The sequence below is a fragment of the Netta rufina genome, assembly GCF_964035555.1.
Source record: "Netta rufina genome assembly, chromosome: 29".
In the NCBI taxonomy this organism is placed as follows: Eukaryota; Metazoa; Chordata; class Aves; order Anseriformes; family Anatidae; genus Netta; species Netta rufina.
In genome coordinates, this window is record NC_140153.1 from 3,483,008 (window position 1) to 3,501,077 (window position 18,070).

At 39.3% G+C, this 18,070-nt stretch overlaps 1 protein-coding gene across 1 annotated transcript; it reads left to right on the forward strand.

Moving 5' to 3' along the window:
- The first annotated feature begins 4,201 nt into the window (after window positions 1–4,201).
- LOC311220011 (methanethiol oxidase-like) lies at window positions 4,202–17,793 on the forward strand. Its single transcript, XM_084303384.1, has 13 exons — window positions 4,202–4,407; window positions 4,522–4,611; window positions 8,985–9,038; window positions 9,803–9,915; window positions 11,166–11,351; window positions 12,898–13,018; window positions 13,170–13,352; window positions 13,454–13,632; window positions 14,306–14,384; window positions 14,893–15,014; window positions 15,183–15,275; window positions 16,324–16,442; window positions 17,052–17,793. The coding sequence occupies exons 2-13, from the start codon at window positions 4,608–4,610 to the stop codon at window positions 17,212–17,214; spliced, it is 1,416 nt and encodes a 471-aa protein (XP_084159510.1). The 5' UTR covers window positions 4,202–4,407; window positions 4,522–4,607; the 3' UTR covers window positions 17,215–17,793.
- The last annotated feature ends 277 nt before the right edge of the window (window positions 17,794–18,070 follow it).

Genomic DNA, 18,070 nt, shown 5'->3' on the forward strand with positions numbered 1-18,070 from the left:
TTAGAGGCCTGTAGCCTACAGGACTCTGGGAGTTGGCCCAGGATCAAGATACTTCTCTGCAGGAAGCTGTTGTGGCTATAAAAATGTCTGTCCTTTTAATCATTGGGTTTGTTTGTCTTCTCGAGTCCCAGCTGAGATTTCCCTTTGCAGTCTCTCTAAACATCTGGTTGTTGTCATTTCATTATTACCAACCTTGAAGTAAAAGATCAGACTCTCCAAGATTATGCAATTTCTTTAAACATTATGAAATTATTTAACAGTAATAAATATGTGGAGTTTTGTACTAGTCTCAGCTTTTCATTTCCAAGCTTTCATTCAGTTCATATTCAAGCCATGAGCTCTCTGAAAGCGTGAGGCTTAGAATCTTGCTTCCTAGAAATAGTGATTTCTTCAAACAGTATGACTGTGGGGCTTAACAGAAATCTTTATTGTAAGCTTTGTGATAAAATCAGAAAGTTGTCAGAAGCATCATTTATTACTACATGTGTAGATATTTATTTTGACTCTGTTTGCCAATGGAATTGCCATATAGATGCAGTGTTTTATATAACAAAGAACGATGATGGGGTTTGCAAATGTGAATGAAGTCTGAAGAAGGCTGGCAGTATTTGTGCTGCAGATGATGGCTTTGCCAGTTTGTTTTCAGTGACTGCACAGAGGCCTGCATCCATGCTGTTTTAAGCCAAATTTACACTAATGCTTTTCAGCCTTCCTCTGAATTCAGGTAGAGGTGGGAACACGTATTCAAATAAATAAACATTTATTAGACATTTCTACCTTCCAGGCTAATTATAACAACTTATCCTTGGCGTTGTCTCCAGGCATATCAAGGACAAAAGGGTCATTAGGGGCAGTCAACACGGCTTCAGCAAGGGGAAGTCATGCTTGACCAACCTGTCAGCCTTCTATGAGGATATAGCGGGGTGGATAGATGATGTAAAGGCAGCATTTATCAAAAAATGTATAACTTTGCAAACACAATACTCTCTTAACATTGTAATTCTGTACGGGGTCTTACTCTGCCTTCATCTCTGTAGGTTTTGCGAGCTGTCCATTGAACGATCTGGCTGTTGTTTGCCATGTGTGTTTTTCTTCTTTCTCATCCTCTTTAGAAGTGAATGAAACTGTCTCCATTGGTTTGCTCTGCTTTGCTGAGCTTTTGTTTTAGATTTTTGTTTTTTATGTTGTATCTGTCTATATTTCTTTCCTTTTGTTCTTTTCTCTAATACACTACACAATCAAGAGGAGAAAGAAATAACATTGCTCATCGAAATGCAATAGTCCTCACTCGAGCAGCATTCTCTATGACAGTTTTGCCTGAGCTTTGCAAGATTTTGCCTGTTTTGTAAAGATTTACTTAAATTGACATATTGTTTTCATAAACATTAAGTGGATGAAACCCTGGTATTCAGCTGTCAACCAGGCCAAACACACCACAGGGAACTCTTCGTTGCTGTACTGTGACAATGACGCTTAATGTTTTTGCTCTCATATTCCTGTTTTAGAGAGGGGGGTCAAAACATGTTGTTTGTATTAGAAGTTATATGACTAGAGTGAAACTATGAGTGCAACGGCTCTACTCCTGAAGAGCTTTTGTACTTTGATTGCAGGACATACTGCACAAACAAAACACATAACTTCTGGTTGCTTAATTCTGTACACACATTACTGAGTTCAAAAAGTCATCAGTAATAAGGTAGAAAAAGGGGTTGAGCAATCTGAATCTTGTCCAGGGCAGTGAAGAAAAGAATCACGCGAGGGAACAGCACACAGCTGCGCCGGGGGGGGTTCAGGCTAAACCTTAGGAAAAACTGCTTAACAGTGAGGGTGGACAAACACCAGGGCAGGCTTCCTAGCAAGGCGGTTGATGTCCCATGCTCGTCAGTGTTCAAGGGGCATTTGGACAATGCCCTCAATAATCTTTAACTTCTGGTTAGCCCTGAAGTGGTCAGGCAGTTGGACTGGATGTGTGGTGATGTGCTGCAACCATTTATTGAGACACGGCGTGCAGATGTGCTGATCGAGTGTTGTGCCTTGGTAAAAGTGTGTCTGCGAACCTCAGTTATGACACTTCAATGAGTTTCATTTGTGGATTGATGTAGGATGGAAAAATGATGCGTGTGTTTGCCAGAAGCGCTGCAGAGGCTGTGGGTATGGAAGTAGTAAGGGCTGTATAGAAGCTGCAGAGGAGCTGCGTCGTAATGGGCTGGGAAGGAAGAGTTGAAAGTGTTTGTGGCTACCCTTGTGGGTCTGTTTATAATACAGTCTTACTTCACTTAATGGGTTTTATCTCATGAGCTGTTTGTAGCATTTTCACCACGCTGTTCCTGACTGCTCCCTCTGGCATGCAGTTCTTCTAATCTCAAGTGCCTCTTCTACAACTTCCCTGCTTCAGGCTGTCTCTGAGTGCTGTTCCAAAGTCTCCATACGTGTTCAGAGTCTTCTTGGCCTTTCTCTACTTTTGTGGTTGTCATAGACACACCCTGAGGTGTGCTGCAGATCCCACTTCATTCTCAGTGGCCTGAGATGTGAGCTAAGGTTACTAGTGATTTAATATAATGTGGTTTTCATCCTGAACAATAATGTGTTACTTTTTGGGTCAGATAATTTAAACATAAGCAAACTAAGAAATTGCCTGAGCAGCTTGCACATTTCTTTGTTGTATTATGTGCTTCCTCTGATCTTCTGACATTCTCACTCCTTGCACGAGGTTCAAAAGACGCGTGATGCTGCTCTAACTCTCTTGGTGACCTAGAGAGCTAAAACTCCTGGTGGTTTCGACAGTAGCAGAAGTAGATCGTTGCTGAGAATGACCGAATTCCCACTCATTCCATCTAAAATTCAGGTCATAGATTTTGTAATTGAAGTGGTGTTCACGAACTCCTGTTAGTGCTCAGAGGCCCTTTGTCTTCAGAGGGCTTCTTCAGGAGCACACTGGTCTGAAAATCCAGCTCTGATCAAAGGACCAGAGCTTCCAAGTGCTGGTTCCTTGAGGTAGCTCTTCAGTTAGTATTTCATGGCATCCCCCTAGAGCACAGTCTCTTGGGTCGATGAGATAATAATGTACTGATAATTTTATTTTATGAAATACCTAATTGTTTCATAGACTTACATTTTTAATGGTGGCTTTAAAAAAACGAGTCAAGCTTATGCGTAGTAAAGTAGTGTTTTAAAATGGAAAGTTAAGAAAGGAATTAACTGGTGGACAGAGGAGGAAAAACCCAAAATGAGTGATAGGAACTCTTAATCAAAAATGAACAGTCTGACAAATGCTAATGATTTGTGGACGTTTATACATATATATATATATATATTTATATATATTCTTTTTCAAAAAATGTTTTGTTTTGAAGCAGTTAGCAGAGGTCAGCCCATCAGATGTGATGCGAGAGACCTGATTTGGATGGGTCACACAGTTCAAATTCCTAACTACAGCAGTGGGGTATTGAAAACAAAACGTAGAGACAAGTATTTTTGAGCAATGTTAGACTGGAATGTGTTTGCACAAAATATTTAGCTAGCAGCCTGAAGTGGTAAACAAGTTAACAGACTGAATTTGTCTAATTCCTGTTGAGGGGAAAAAAAAAAAAAAAAAAGGCAAAAAAAAAAAAAAAAAGCTCAGTACACTAAAAAAATCTAAATAAATGGTTAGTTATAGATTGTTTGTCAGCTCTCTTGATTTGATGGAGGAATTGCAAAAATAGTTTTAACATCTCAGCAGCATGCAGGTTTTCAGCTGTTGCTGGTGGCTCGTGTAAAAGGCAGAGAAGAACCTGGATGGGAGATAAGGTATGGTAGTAAGGTATTGTATCCTCTCCTGAAAATGTTTTTGGGAAATAACAGGTAGTTTTGCCTGGAAAAAACTACTGACCTTTAAAAGAACAGGAAAACGATAGACTGCTTCTCAGCAGGGGCAGTTAGCAGAATCCCAGGTAGGCCAACGAGTGAAACCAAGATTTTCACATGCTCAGGGCAGCTGTCAGTCTTGAAAGAAGCTGCTCTGAGAAGCAATGCTGTGAAGTTTTCAGCAGACCAGGTCCCTCCTTGTGGTTGCGTTGTTTCAGGGACCGAAGGGCCATGAAGTGTTAAAAACACAGCTGCTGCGTGCCAAGCTGGACGCGGTTCAGAGCTGCGCTCTGGTCTCACATGCGTCTGCTCCTGGAGAACTTGAAACGCTGCCCACAGCCAGGAGCTTTGGAGCACAACTGCTTCCCCCTTTCCTGTTAGAAAGCGTACAGGCTTTCTCTGTGCAAGGGCAGCTACTTGGGCACAAGGCACGCAGATAAATACATCTGGAATATAAAGAGGAGCAAGTGGAAAGGCAACCAGAGCCAGCTGCAGCTCCAGGTACAACTCTGCTACATCGGGAAGTGGACTCCAAAAGCTTCCTCCTCTGCTTCCCAGGAGGTAGGTGCTGGGTTTCTGTTCCTCACCTCTGTGTTCTGTCACACTGGGTCCTCCCCTGGGCAGCTTCTCTCTCGTCCTGCCCACCCCGTCATGCTTGCATTTATTGCCTTCTAGGTGCAGCTTCTGCTTCGCAAAAATCCCGTCCAGGCGGCTGCACTTCCTGCTGTGCACACCGAGCACTTGGGATCGCCTGATCCAGCATGGGTAAGAGACCCCCGGGATCTGCAGGGGGGTCTGCTGCTTTTTTCTGCAGTTCTGCACCGTGTGAAGTTTGTGAGCGTGTTTGTTAGTGGGGTGGACTGGTAAGGAGAGGCACAGCACGGGCGTGCATTTTCTCTATTAAAGGGTTTACTTCTTTAAGCTACTGAAAGCTCCCGTGGTTGTAAATAAATAGCTGTAATGCTATCAGTGGCTGCTCTTTACGCTGTCATTAAATGTGTGTCCTAGTACCTCAGCATTTAGAAACTGAAATAAGTATCTGGATTTACTGCCGTAGTTGAATGTGGATGTGAGTGCCCCTTTCAGGAAGGTGGTAAACTGAGGACCCGAACTCCCTTTCTGGTTATATAATTTTTACTTTTATTTCTGGATGCCAGGAAATGAAGAGGACTGAAGTAGAAAAGTTACTTTGCATGTGAATATATTATTGTATAATTTACAAAGCGGACACTTACCTTGTGATTTCACAAAAAAAAAAAAAAAAAAAAAAAAAAAAGTTGTAGAACTTAGAAAAACACCCATAACTGCACAGACAAAAACAATGCTTCTGACTCAGCAAAAGAGACTGGTTTTGGTTATCTCCCTGTGGTGAATGCTTATCTTTTTGTGCTTTTGTAAGTACTAATAGCACAAAATAAACTGTGTTCGTTTTACTTCAGTTCCTAAAAACTGCAAGTTTCAATTTGCAACCCATGATAATGACGGTTTTGTCTAAATGGCAGTGGCAGCCTTTAAGAAGTAACCAGGCAGTGTATAAAGAGTAAGTTAAATGCTGTACCGTGAAGCTTAAAGTAGCCTGATGGTGATTAATTGGTTACAAGGTTTGGAAAAGTATGCACTTGGCAGTGTATAAGATGAAGTCTTAGACTGCTCTTCAAAAATGTAACAGATCATTAAAGTCTCCTTGCGTAATTTGTTACTTGGAAAAAGATTTGGATTCTAGAAAGAATGTGCTTCTTTTGCCCCTGTTCTGTAAGGCCTGTTTCTTGGCATGCATATACTATAGCTGATAAACTCATTTCTTTTTTTGCCACTTGGGTGTTTATTTCAGCAGCGTAACCTGGCACAGTCATACCATGCACCAGATTTGCCTACCTTTGTTTTTTAATGTCAGCATTTAATCAATGCACACACTGAGGCTGAGTGAAGTTTCTATTTCCTCAGGCTCTGTGAAAAGCGCAGTTTGGCCTAGATTTATTCTACCTAACTTTAAGCTCTCAACAGAGGTACCTAATCTATTGCCATGTTTCTCCTAAACTCCCTCTTACATGTAGGCACCTTTACAGTTTGTCTTAAGTGGGCTGAAGAACTCTGTTGCCATAAAATAATACAAATTAAAAGGCAAAGTCTTTGATGCTCCCTTCCTTCATTTCAAGCTGTTAAACCCAAACTGTGAAAGAAAGGACTTCTTCCTTGTGTAAATAGTTGCCCAGCTTACTATGAAACTGTGCTTTATCAGGTAGGATATTTTTTACAACACTATTACCTCTTGTTGTATATCTATAAACATCATTATACAAGACTACTAGTAACTCCAGGTTAATCTGGGTATAGCACACCTGTGCCGTGGCTTCCTCAGAGGCTTTGCATGTCACCTAGGAACGTTAACACACTTGTTACATAAGTATAAACAGATTGGCCTTTTAGTTGTTTGAAGTGTAGCAAAATATCCCCAATCCTTGTGGTTAATTAGCACTGAGTTTTCCAGAGTGGCTTGTGGATTTGTGGTGGTGGTCCATGAAGGATCCCAGTTTTGTTGGGTTTACTGGTCCACTTGGTCTCCAGCAAGATGAACAGGACAGGTAGAAAGACATGAAAAAATACAGAGCAAAAGGAAACTAGATTGGATTCCTCAGTTCTCTTTGCTCTCCAGAAGTGAGAATTGCTGTAAACAACAGTAAAAAAAATAAATAAATAAAAATTGCATTTTTATCAGCTCTTAGTGCATATACACAAAAAACTGCATAGGAATGAGGAGAAGCTGGACTCATTGTACCTCCATTTGTGAGGAAAAAAAGGAAAATTGTACAATGAAGCAATTAAAGTTAAATGCGTGTGTTCTTCCTATTAAATTAACGTGAGCAATTGGTGGTAGAGAAATGTTGTTTTATTAGGAAGATGAGGAAGGTGGGCTTTGTGAATGAGGAGCTATCCATAAAAGGTGTAAGATACAGGGAAAAAAAAAAAAAAAAGTGTTTTTTCATAGCTGGAGCATGCAATCCACATGTATGTGATAACAATGTCCCACTTCCTGGTGTTCAAAACACTTAGCCAGCTGCCAGATTGATGGGGGCTCCGGAATGTAACGATTTATATTAATTTGTTTGCTGTGTAAATATCCGCAGTTACTGTACATAGCATGTTGCTACAAGATGGTACAAATCAGTCTCATGACAAAAACCTTATTTTGTACTCACAAATGAGCTTGGCATCATATAACAGAAAGACTTTGAGCTTGGCATCATATAACAGAAAGACTTGCATCATCCTCAGATATCTTGAGGCAGTTAGATACAATGGTTTAGAATAAAAGAGTGTTTGAACAAGATCAGAGGGAAAGCAGAAACAAACAAATGTAAGAGGAAATGTTCCTCATCTTGCTGTATGTTTTCTCTGGAAAACAATTTTGCACAAATCTTTTTTCTCAAAGTAATCTGCAGAACGCCGCATTTGCAATGCTAATTACACTGTGGTCTAATGCATACTGAGTGCCTGCTAATTTAGGTGATTGAGAAAATTGGAATAAAGTTTAAATTATGGCTTTTTGTAAAACTTAGACATAAGTGGAACAAAGCAAACTTTCTATTTTGCATTTTCAGATAAAAATGTTTCACAAAGAATGTGAAATTAAACCTAAAGTACTAAATAGCTCTTTTTGAGAAGATCTTGTTTTTAAAATTATGAGCCTCCAAATGCAATGAGTGGATTGCTTGAAGTATTTTGCCTCTAAAGAAAGGCTCCATAATTAAATGGGCAATGGAGCTGTTGCTACCTCTGGATCTGGAATCTTAGGCCTGCAGCATTCAGGACAAAAACAAAAACAAAACAAAAAACAAAACAAAACAAAACAAAACAAAAAACTCTTTTGTATTTAAATGTGGCAGTGTCAGAGAATGGCAAACAATTAGCTGGTTGGTGTATTTTTATAAGGTGGGGTCTCATGAGAGCAGAGGGGGAAGAACCTGAGAATACTTCAGGGTAATATTTTCTTAATTCTAGCCAAGTTTATTGATACAGTCCTCAGCATACATGTTCTGGTGACTGTGCTTGAGTAGAAATTGCTGTGTATAAAGCTGCTTTAATATTATTTTAGATGTTGATATGGATCCAAGATTGTACAAAGGGAAATAAGGAAGTTAGAAATAATCTGAAAAAGTTATGAAATGTTACATGTAAGCAGCGAGCAGTGCTTCATGAAGATCGAGCTCTTAATTCTGAATGAGCCTAAAATAGGAGTCGTGTCTTTTTGACAGTGAACGCATCACTTTCCAGATAGAGAATCTGTGGCAACTGCTGCAGTCCCATTCCCCATTGAAGTTTTGAGGGTTTATCATTGGTTTTGACTGTCAGAAAACAGGAGCATTGCTTCTCAGTCTTACACGCTCAGCTTCTATAAAATGTTGTCTTCTTCCCTCCTGACACAGAGCCCAGCTTTCCACCAGACTCGGTCTTTTTGTCTGCTTTTGTGGGGTTCTTCTAAAGTTATGGTTTCCCCACTAAGCTGTTTTCCTTCTGCTGATTCATGCTGTAGATGAGGAGCTAGAAATGGTAAATATGGAATTGCCAGTTCAAGGAACAGAGGTGGGGAGCTGAGTTTCAAATAGAGAAAATGTGTAATGGTTCGTAATTCCCCTTTCTCTTCTCCTTTCTGGTCGCCTGCAGTATCACCTCTTGCCCAGGTCATAAATCCTTAAAAGTCACTACTTCTTCAGCATTTATATGCAGAGGAAGACTGGAGGCTTTCCAATAATAATAAAATGGGTTGTTCAAACTGGGCAATCTGGCTACTTACTCATCTGGCAGTGATTCAGCAGCTATCTCTAAAACATTTAACACAATTTTCTTTAAATCCATAGACCATTGTCATATATGAATGTGGTTTAAAATAGTGAGGTTGAACTCTTTGAAATGAAGGCCAAAATTTGCCATCATTTTTGAGTGTGGAGTGTCATATTCAGTATATTTTCAGAAACTGAAGTAATTTCACCACTAACTGGAGTCAGTGAGACTTACAGGTGTTTGGTAATGTAAAAATCAATCTAAGATTCATCAATCTTTGAATTCAAAGCCAATATTATTTTATAGGTAAATTTTAAAATAATTTAGAGACTTAAATTTCTTTGTTTTCCTCTAATCAGCAAAATGTGGAGCATGTGGTCCAGGATATGCAACTCCTCTGGATGCCATGAAAGGCAAGTAGTGGGATCTTTTCTTAAATCCAAGCCATCGGTAAAGGAATTGATTTCAAATTCAGTGAAGATCAGTTAGATGCCTTCCAGAGTGGCTAATTAGCAAGGTCAAGTAGACTTCAAATACCAGAAGAGATTTGATTTCATTTTGGACCCAGCTGCACAAAGCATGCAACCTCTGTTACCATGAGTTCACTGAATCATAGTGCTAAAACAAAGCAGATCAGGGTTTAGATAAGTGTGCAGATATAGGATATAGGATGCTAATATGCTGCAAAATAGAGCTTATTCATAAGAACATGAGGTACAAGTTACCATAATTTAGCTTACAAAAATGATTCTTCTTTATTTTTGGGTGGAGAGCTTTAGAGACTGCACTCAGACTCTCTCATAAAAGCAAGTGATTTTTCTATGAGAGAAGAAAAGAAAAACTGGAGAAGGGACTGTGTGACATAGTTCAATGGGAAGCTTCTCATCCACTTGTAGCTGTACTAAAGTCATGCTCTGATCTTCCCTGCACTGTTGGGTTAAATCCTGAACCTTACCAAAGCCCTTGAAGCATTTTGCTGTAGCCTCCATACAATGGAAATGTTACCTCCATACAACGGAAACACTGAGGTCTGGCTTCCTAGTTACCAGTGAGGAAGAATCACAGTTCGTAGACTTGGAGATTTAAAAAAAAAAAAAAAAAGAGTATTTCAATATTAACCTCATTTTTTATAAAGTGGTTTGTTCCAACACATTAAATAAGACTTCTACCTTGAAAGGTCCCCGGGAGGAAATCTTGTACCTGCCCTGCATCTACCGAAACACTGGGATAGAGAAGCCTGACTACCTGGCCACTGTGGATGTTGACCCAAAATCTCCCCACTACTGTCAGGTACCCATGTGTAGAACGGCTCTAGTGCTCCATTTCTAGGGTGATGAATATTTGGGTTTGCATTCACTGCTTCTAGTCTTACTTCTTACTTCTGATATGATTTCTGACCCTTCCAGTCATGAACTTTCCTTCTCTGCTCTGTGACTGACTTCATGTTTTGTTTCTCTTTTTTCATAACTTTCAAATAGGTATTTGCGTTGAGAATCAATTAAATCCTCTGCTGTTTTTCTTACTAGGTTAGTCAAAATAACATTTACCTTGCTAGTCTCATGACATGTTCAGAGCAATGCTTTTGTGCTAAGTGTTGTAATAGTCCTCTTCGTAGTACTGTTGCTGATTTATACTGTGCATAAGCATTAAACTCTAGAAGGTCTTATTTCCTTGGGGTGTGCCAATAGCGTGGACAGAGTTTATAGTACAGGATCCCTGATATCATGGGAAATTGTACACATTAGAAATCTAATCCGTCTACTTTGTGAATGGAAAGCTGTAGGTAGCCATCAACCAGCACTACCAGATCCCAATTATTGTTAAGAGTGATTAGTTTGTTGCTGCAAACAGCATGCTCTAAACTGTATTTAAACATTCAGTGCTCATATGACTTAAATGACCAAAGATATGTTTGGACTCTGATCTCCATATCTTGAAGGAGCAGTGAATCTAGTTTGACAATGTAGATTTTCATAATTTGTTCTTTTTTTTTTATAACTACTGCTTAGGTTTTTATTGTAGAGGAGTGGAGGAAACAAATATCCTGAACATTTGACAGAACTTAGCTGTTATCTTCAACTTTTCTCAGTTATACAGGGGAAAGGTAAAAAACAGAAGCAAGAGTGCAAATTAACAAGTCAGTTTGCAACAGTCAGCCCCAGCTGTAATCAAGTAAATCTTGTAAAGTGTAAGACTTGCAGCACATAAACAATTGATGGTTTGTTTTTTTCTTTGTCTTTTTTTTTTTTTTTCCATATTATTATTCCACATCTCCTTAATTAGCTGGAACCTTTAAAAGATTTGGATGAATTTAATAGCATACAACATTTAACAAATGCTATGCAATTGTGATGTCCAACTTTCTTCTCCTGCTTTACTGTTTCAGCTCTGCATATCTCGCACTGAATCTGCTTCCTGAATAACAAATAGCAGTTTTCTTCTGCTCTTTATTAATTTATGCTTTGACATAAAGACCCATTTCTTTGCCTAGGGGAAAAACTATCCTAGACTGAATCTTAAGTATGTCTCTGACTTTGTAGGTCATCCACCGCCTGCCCATGCCCAATCTTAAAGATGAGCTCCATCATTCAGGGTGGAACGCCTGTAGCAGCTGCTATGGGGATGCTTCAAAGAGAAGAAATCGTCTCATTCTACCAAGTCTGATCTCGTCTCGCATTTATGTGGTGGATGTGGGAACGGACCCGAAGGCTCCTAGAATCCATAAGGTATATTTTGGTTATTTCTTTTATATATATATATATATATATATATTAATTTTTTTTTTTTTTGACCAAGAGATGGTAATTTTATGGATCCCAACTTAAAATTAGGATAGTGGAGTCAGAACAGATTTAGATGCTTTTGCCAAATACTAGGAACTTGTGGGGGTTCTGAAACTCTTATAGTTTATTGATAAATTGCACACAAAAATCTTGCAAGTACATGTAGATACAATGTCAAACACTCAGAAGTTAGGAAGTTTCAGAATTCAGCCTGCCTCTGCAATACAAATTTCAGTCAATGTGTTTGCACGCTGTAATATCGTTTCTGACTAGCAGATCACAAGGCAAATTCATATCTGACACAGTCAACACATTCAACTGAGCATATGTTTTTCAGAGATCCTAATGAATTCAAATTTGATAGGATTTCTACTGAGCAAAACCAGGTCTTCTCCATAAAGGACACCTCCTCCTTGATTTATAATCCTTGTTCCTAAACTTACAATATGTAGATTTTTAAAAAGAAAAATCTAGTAAATTATTTAATATGGAGAAAACAACATTTTTTGTTATCTCTTGTTCTTTGAAACAAATCATTTATTTATTTATTTATTTATTTTAAAAAAAGCTTCCACTTCAATAGAACTCATTTGGCTTAGGTTTGGTTTGGATACAGGCTTTTTACTTTGTACACACCTGTTCAGATTCCCTTCTCAGACAGTGGAAAAATACACATTGCTGGAGTCAGATTTGTCTAACCTAGTTTAGACAACTGTATTAGGATAAGGGAATTATGTCCTGAAAGTGTCTATATCTCTATTGATTATAAAATAAGCATAGAGGACTAGCTTTGATGTAAATATGTACACTGTCAGAATCGATACTTGTGTCCTGGCTTCAGCTGGGATAGCATTAATTTGGGTGAATCCTACACCAATGGGTAAAACTTCAGTACAGAGTGCCAGAGACAAATTTAGTGTACTTACCAAACATGGCTTTTGAAGACAGGTCATAATGTGTAATGAAGGAAAATGTTAAGTGATCCTGCAAATGATCTCTTTCATAATCTTACAATTTTGAGATCTTTAGAACATTGCCAGACTTTAAGTGTTAATACAGTGGAATAAAACATCCCAAAGGTCTGTTCCTATACAGTGGATTTTGTTTCGAACTGTCTCTGGCAAGTCTCAAAGATTTTTTTTCCTCTGAACTCCAAATGAGAGCTGACATCTGAAAATCGCACAGTGGTGTTTCTGCCACTAATACTAATTAAAACAAATACAGATGCATGTGTCTCAGTGGTGCATGAATTAGACTGTTGCTGTTTATGTTTTTGAAAAGAACAAACATATCTATAATGTCATGGATGGTAGTGTATTATTGGCTAGAGTAGAAAGCAAGAGGTGTCAAGTACTCAATAAGCAAAGTAGCAGAAGAAACTGCTGCCCTGAGGCACACACCATTCCCACTCTGAAACTTCTGTTCTTACTGGTAAAATTGGTATTCCATAATCTTAGCAAAGGTCTGGTTATATGTATACTCATTTTAGGTTGTGGAACCAGTGGAGCTGTTCTGGAAGGGTAATGTGGCTAATCCTCACACCTCTCACTGTCTGGGCAATGGTGACATCTTAATCAGCTGTTTGGGAGATCCTTCTGGCAATGGAAAAGGTATTAATCCCCTTTGTTATTTTATGGAATGGAATCACAATATTTTCGTTAAGCATAAGATCACATTTACAGAGTGCTTAGCAAATAGATATTTAAGTATTAATATATTATTTATCTTTTTTAACACTTTGTGTCTTCCATTTTGTATCAGGTGGCTTTATTTTGCTCGATGGAGAGACCTTTGAAGTGAAAGGAAACTGGGAGAAAGGGGAGAAGGTCCCCCCCTTTAGTTATGACTTCTGGTATCAGCCACGGCATAATGTTCTGATGAGCACTGAGTGGGGAGCCCCAAAAGTCTTGGCAGATGGGTTTAACCTCGCTGATGTAGAGAAAGGTGAGGGATCGTGTGTTTAAACTCTCAAAAGTAAAAGTGGTTTTTCATTAAAGTTAAAATAATCTCTTACGTGCTTCTTTTTGTCTGACCTGATCCCTTAGGGCATTATGGCCGTCATATTAATGTGTGGGACTGGAACTCTCATACTTACATTCAGAAAATTGACTTAGGGAAGGACTCCATTCCTCTGGAAATCCGATTCCTCCACAATCCAGATGCTGCAGAAGGGTTTGTTGGATGTGCTCTGAATAGTACAGTACATCGGTTTTACAAGACGGAGGTAAGCAATCAAAGAAGCCATGGCAAACCTAGCTGCTTCAGAAATCCACCAATCACTTAGGAAATAGAATCTGATTAAAAAGAGAGAGAGCTCCTAATTCCAGTCCAATTCTAGCCAAGCAATACCATCATGTCAGAGAGAAAAACATCTAATGATGGTGAGGATAAAAGCAATACCATGGGTTTCATGAAGTTACCATAAAGGTCCTTCATGGCTGAGCAGTTGCAGTTGGCAGACTTTCTGAGTATCTCTGCAGCTGACGTATGACTTGTCACCAGTGACAGCCTGTGCTGCCTACTGCTCAGCCACTATTTGGGAGCACAGGGAAGACCTGAAGTTAGAGCTAGGATGGTGTCATGAACAGGGGAGCATAACTATTGTCATTTTGGAGGGCAAGCTGGAGGAGATAGGATGACAGTCTATAGGACATTAGCAGTCTGCTGCTGTTAGAGCAGTCTGAGATGTTGTTTCATTACTAACAAAGCTCATTCTCAGTGGTGGTGTACTTACTGTCCTCACCCCTTGGTAACACTTCACTGCAGCATGTGTATCACCTCAGTACAGGACCTGTTAAATAAATAGTACTGTTTGCTTTTCCTCCCTCTGTCATGCTAGCTTCTTGGCTACCATCAAGGCACTAATAATGCTGTGTTTTCTCCTGTGCCTTTTGCAGAAAGGAAACTGGGCAGCAGAGAAGGTGATTGAAGTACCCAGCAAGAAGGTGCAAGGATGGCTTCTCCCTGACATGCCTGGTTAGTATGAGCATGTTTGGAGAAGAAATGGGGTGTTCTCCTCTTCAGTTCCCTTCTGCAGTGTAGCTTTTTGGGAAATCTTTATGTGTTCAAAAACTTTCCTTGTAAAATACTAAGTTTCTGCTTGGATTCTTTGTATAACATGATGTAACCAATTTAGCTTTGTTTATGAGCCACCAAGTGGGAGATCTTGTCAGGCCTCTGTTCCCACATTGCTCAACGATTGAGGTTAGTTTCTATAGAAAAATACTTTGTGTTTGGGTCTTGTATATGAACTCACAGTAGTTTCACAATAGAACTATAGAATAGTCCTGGAAATGCTGGTGGGGTCTAAACCTCTATTTGAGTAAGCACAGAGTTTCCAAGGATGGTTGCGTTTGTTCAGCCCATTTCTTAACATATTTTTCTGAGGCTAATATGACTGGAATTTCAAAAGATCATAGGCTTGTGGTTTTGATTGTTGCTCGTCTAGTCCATTTTGTGACTGCTACTGCATCTTTTCTTGAAGGTCTTATTACTGATATCCTCATCTCACTGGATGACAGGTTCCTGTATTTCAGCAACTGGCTGCACGGAGACATCCGTCAGTATGATATCTCCAACACTCGCAAACCCAAGCTGGTGGGTCAGGTAAGCCAGCCTCAGAAAAGCTGTCACATACAAGGGCAGTACAACCTTATTTCCTCCTTTTCAGAAAGGAGGAAATGGCAATTTACCCTTGCTTGAGAATGATCACTATGTTGCTTTCATGTTCCTTTGATATCCAGCACCTATTCTCACACCCTCCCTTGGTTACAGGTGTTTCTGGGAGGCAGTATCATAAAAGGTGGACCTGTAACTGTAGTGGAAGACAAGGAGCTGCAGTGTCAGCCAGAGCCATTTGTGATCAAAGTAGGTTTTCTTAACATGCATGTTGTAATTTGTCAGCACACTGCTAATTATAATCTGTTTTGAAATATCCCTACACTGCAGTCAAAGGTGCAACATATAAAGCAGTATCTGAGCAAGTTTATATCCTGGCTTACAGCCTGGGTTGCAGGTATCACATTTCAGCATGGGCTGGCGCTAGTAAATCCTGGTAAGTGTTCTGGGTCCCTGATGGAATTGTACAAGTTGTTTGACTGTACCAAAGGCTGTGTAATTACATCTTCCCTGCTGTTGTTAGCTAGCTAATTTAAAGCTAATTCAATGCGTATACATCACACTGCCATCATTCCTTCTGATAATCTTTCAACAACTGAAACACTAAACCAGGTCATGTAGTATTCCTCAGTGTCCCTTGTGTGTGTGTGTATATATAAGTTTTCAGATAAAGAGTTTTATAAAACTAGTCAGTGTGATAGAAAAATGAAAGAATATTAACTGTCTCTGGCCATGATTAGTGTGCATTAATATTATCACTGCCAAGGCAGCCATGTATGCAAAGTGTTATTGGAAGATCTGAACATATTGTGCAAGATCTGAACATACTCGTGACTAGATCTGTTGTCTACTGAAGATGGTTTGAGGAAGCTCCACATAATCCTTTTATTCATAGTGCAGTTTGTAACCTAGCTGCTGTATAGGCATGTTCTTATTCCCAACAGTGTTATGCCACCCATCTCTTGCTTGATTTTTTTTTTTTATGCTTTCATCTAAGCACAGCATCGTGATCCATTCAGCCCTTACTATATTACATTGTTAGTTCTGTGAAGTAAGCAAGACCCATCTGAGTTGGCTTTGAGGCTACCTCTTAATAAGAAATAAGGTTCCCCAAAAAAATGTTCTCTCTACAAAACAGGAAGATTTGTTACTTCAGTGTCAAGGATTTCAGAATGCTGGATGGTCCTCTAAGTAGCAGGCCTGTCACGTTGTTTTGTTTCTCCTTGTTGTTGCATTTCTTTTGCTCAACCTCTGTGGCAGCTTGTCTTGACTGCCTTGTTCTCTGTTACAATTTTAGGGGAAGCGAGTGCAAGGTGGACCTCAGATGATTCAGCTTAGTTTGGATGGGAAGAGATTGTATGTCACCAGCTCTCTCTACAGTGGATGGGACAAGCAGTTCTACCCAGATCTTGTCAAGTAAGTACACCTCGGTGAAAGGGATGACTGTACAGGCCTGTGTTCAAGATTTTACTACTATTACTTAAATAATAGTGTGCATATACCAGCTGGTCTACACAGGCAAGGAGACTGAATGCAGTACCTTTTTATGCACAGATCTCCAATCTGGATGTTTCACTCACAAGCGAGAATCCATCCCCCTCCTTAACAGGCACAAAACTCTGGGTCTGTACACACTGGTAAATAAGAATAGGAAGAAACCAGTAAATGTAGCCTAGCCTTCTGTATTACTTCCAAACTGCCTTTAAGCACAGCAGCATGACTATATTTTTTTGTTAATCAAGAGTGGAAAAGATGATCTTCCAGGTGTCCACAGGAGGGCATAGTGCAGCTTGCCTTTTCCTTGTTAATTAACAACAATTCACTGCTATGAATGAACTATTTCACTCATTAATTGCTAATATGAGGTTGCAGATTTTACTGAGGCAGTGTAACTCACTTTTTAGGCCTGCTAAGGCCTAGTTTGAATCTGGAATTTAATTTCCTTTCTATATTAAACAAAGAAAAATCCTGCCCAGCAAATATGAGTCCTTTTCCCAATGTCTGTTTTCTTGTCCCTTTTTTCAGGGAAGGCTCTGTTATGCTGCAGGTTGATGTGGATACTGAAAGAGGTGGATTGAAAGTGAACAAAAACTTCCTAGTGGATTTTGGGAAGGAGCCTGATGGGCCTGTTCTAGCTCATGAGATTCGTTATCCTGGAGGAGACAGTACCTCAGATATCTGGATTTAACTGTTGTATGGAGCTGTTTTCTTTTTTCTTCTTTCTTTCTTTTTTTTTTTTTTTTCCCATGTTTGTTTCATTTGATTGTTTCTCCCTCTCTCTTCTCCCTACCCCCACTTCTGATTTTATATAGGTGAATCAGTTCAGCCAGGACTTTGTCCGCTGTCTAAATTTAGAATTCCATTAGGGTGAGCCACAGAAGCTCCATTTTCTTCTCATTCTCTGAGGCAGCCAAGTGAATCTTTCTGAAACATGATATACATCTCATTTATTTCTCTAATCTTTGCCTTAAGTCCTGTGTAATCACTATTGACTGCAGCTTTTGAGGCCGAGCACATTGATCTTTTAAGGATTGTTTGCCAGGTGGTGGTGGTGAAGCTGTTAAGAAGTGTACATTTCACGGGCTTGTCCCAGAGCACAAGTGTCCTTTCCCTGCAAAGCTTAATTTACTCATAAATTGATCAGTGTTATACAGCAGACACAGCATAAAAATAATGCGTATCTAATCTGAAGCCATGTGTTTCCAGAGCTGGGTTATATTTTAACATCTATGTATGTGATATTATAAAAAATCAGCAATAAAATTGTTCTTCGAGTCAGATGGAGCTTCACTTTTTTTCTTCTCTTTAGTATATCATCTTTTTCTGTTTCAGAGAACATAAAATGTAACATCATTTCAGAAAGTAGCAATGACATTTGTTTAGAAATTCTTAGGTGAAGAATTTATTTTTGCTGAAGTCACCTTTGTTCCCATTATTACAAGCAGAGCTTCTCTTCCATTTTGTACAACTGGAGAAAAAGAAATACTCAAACGTTCATTTAATACTGTTGCATAAGGTTTACCCACTGGCTAAAACCCATCCTT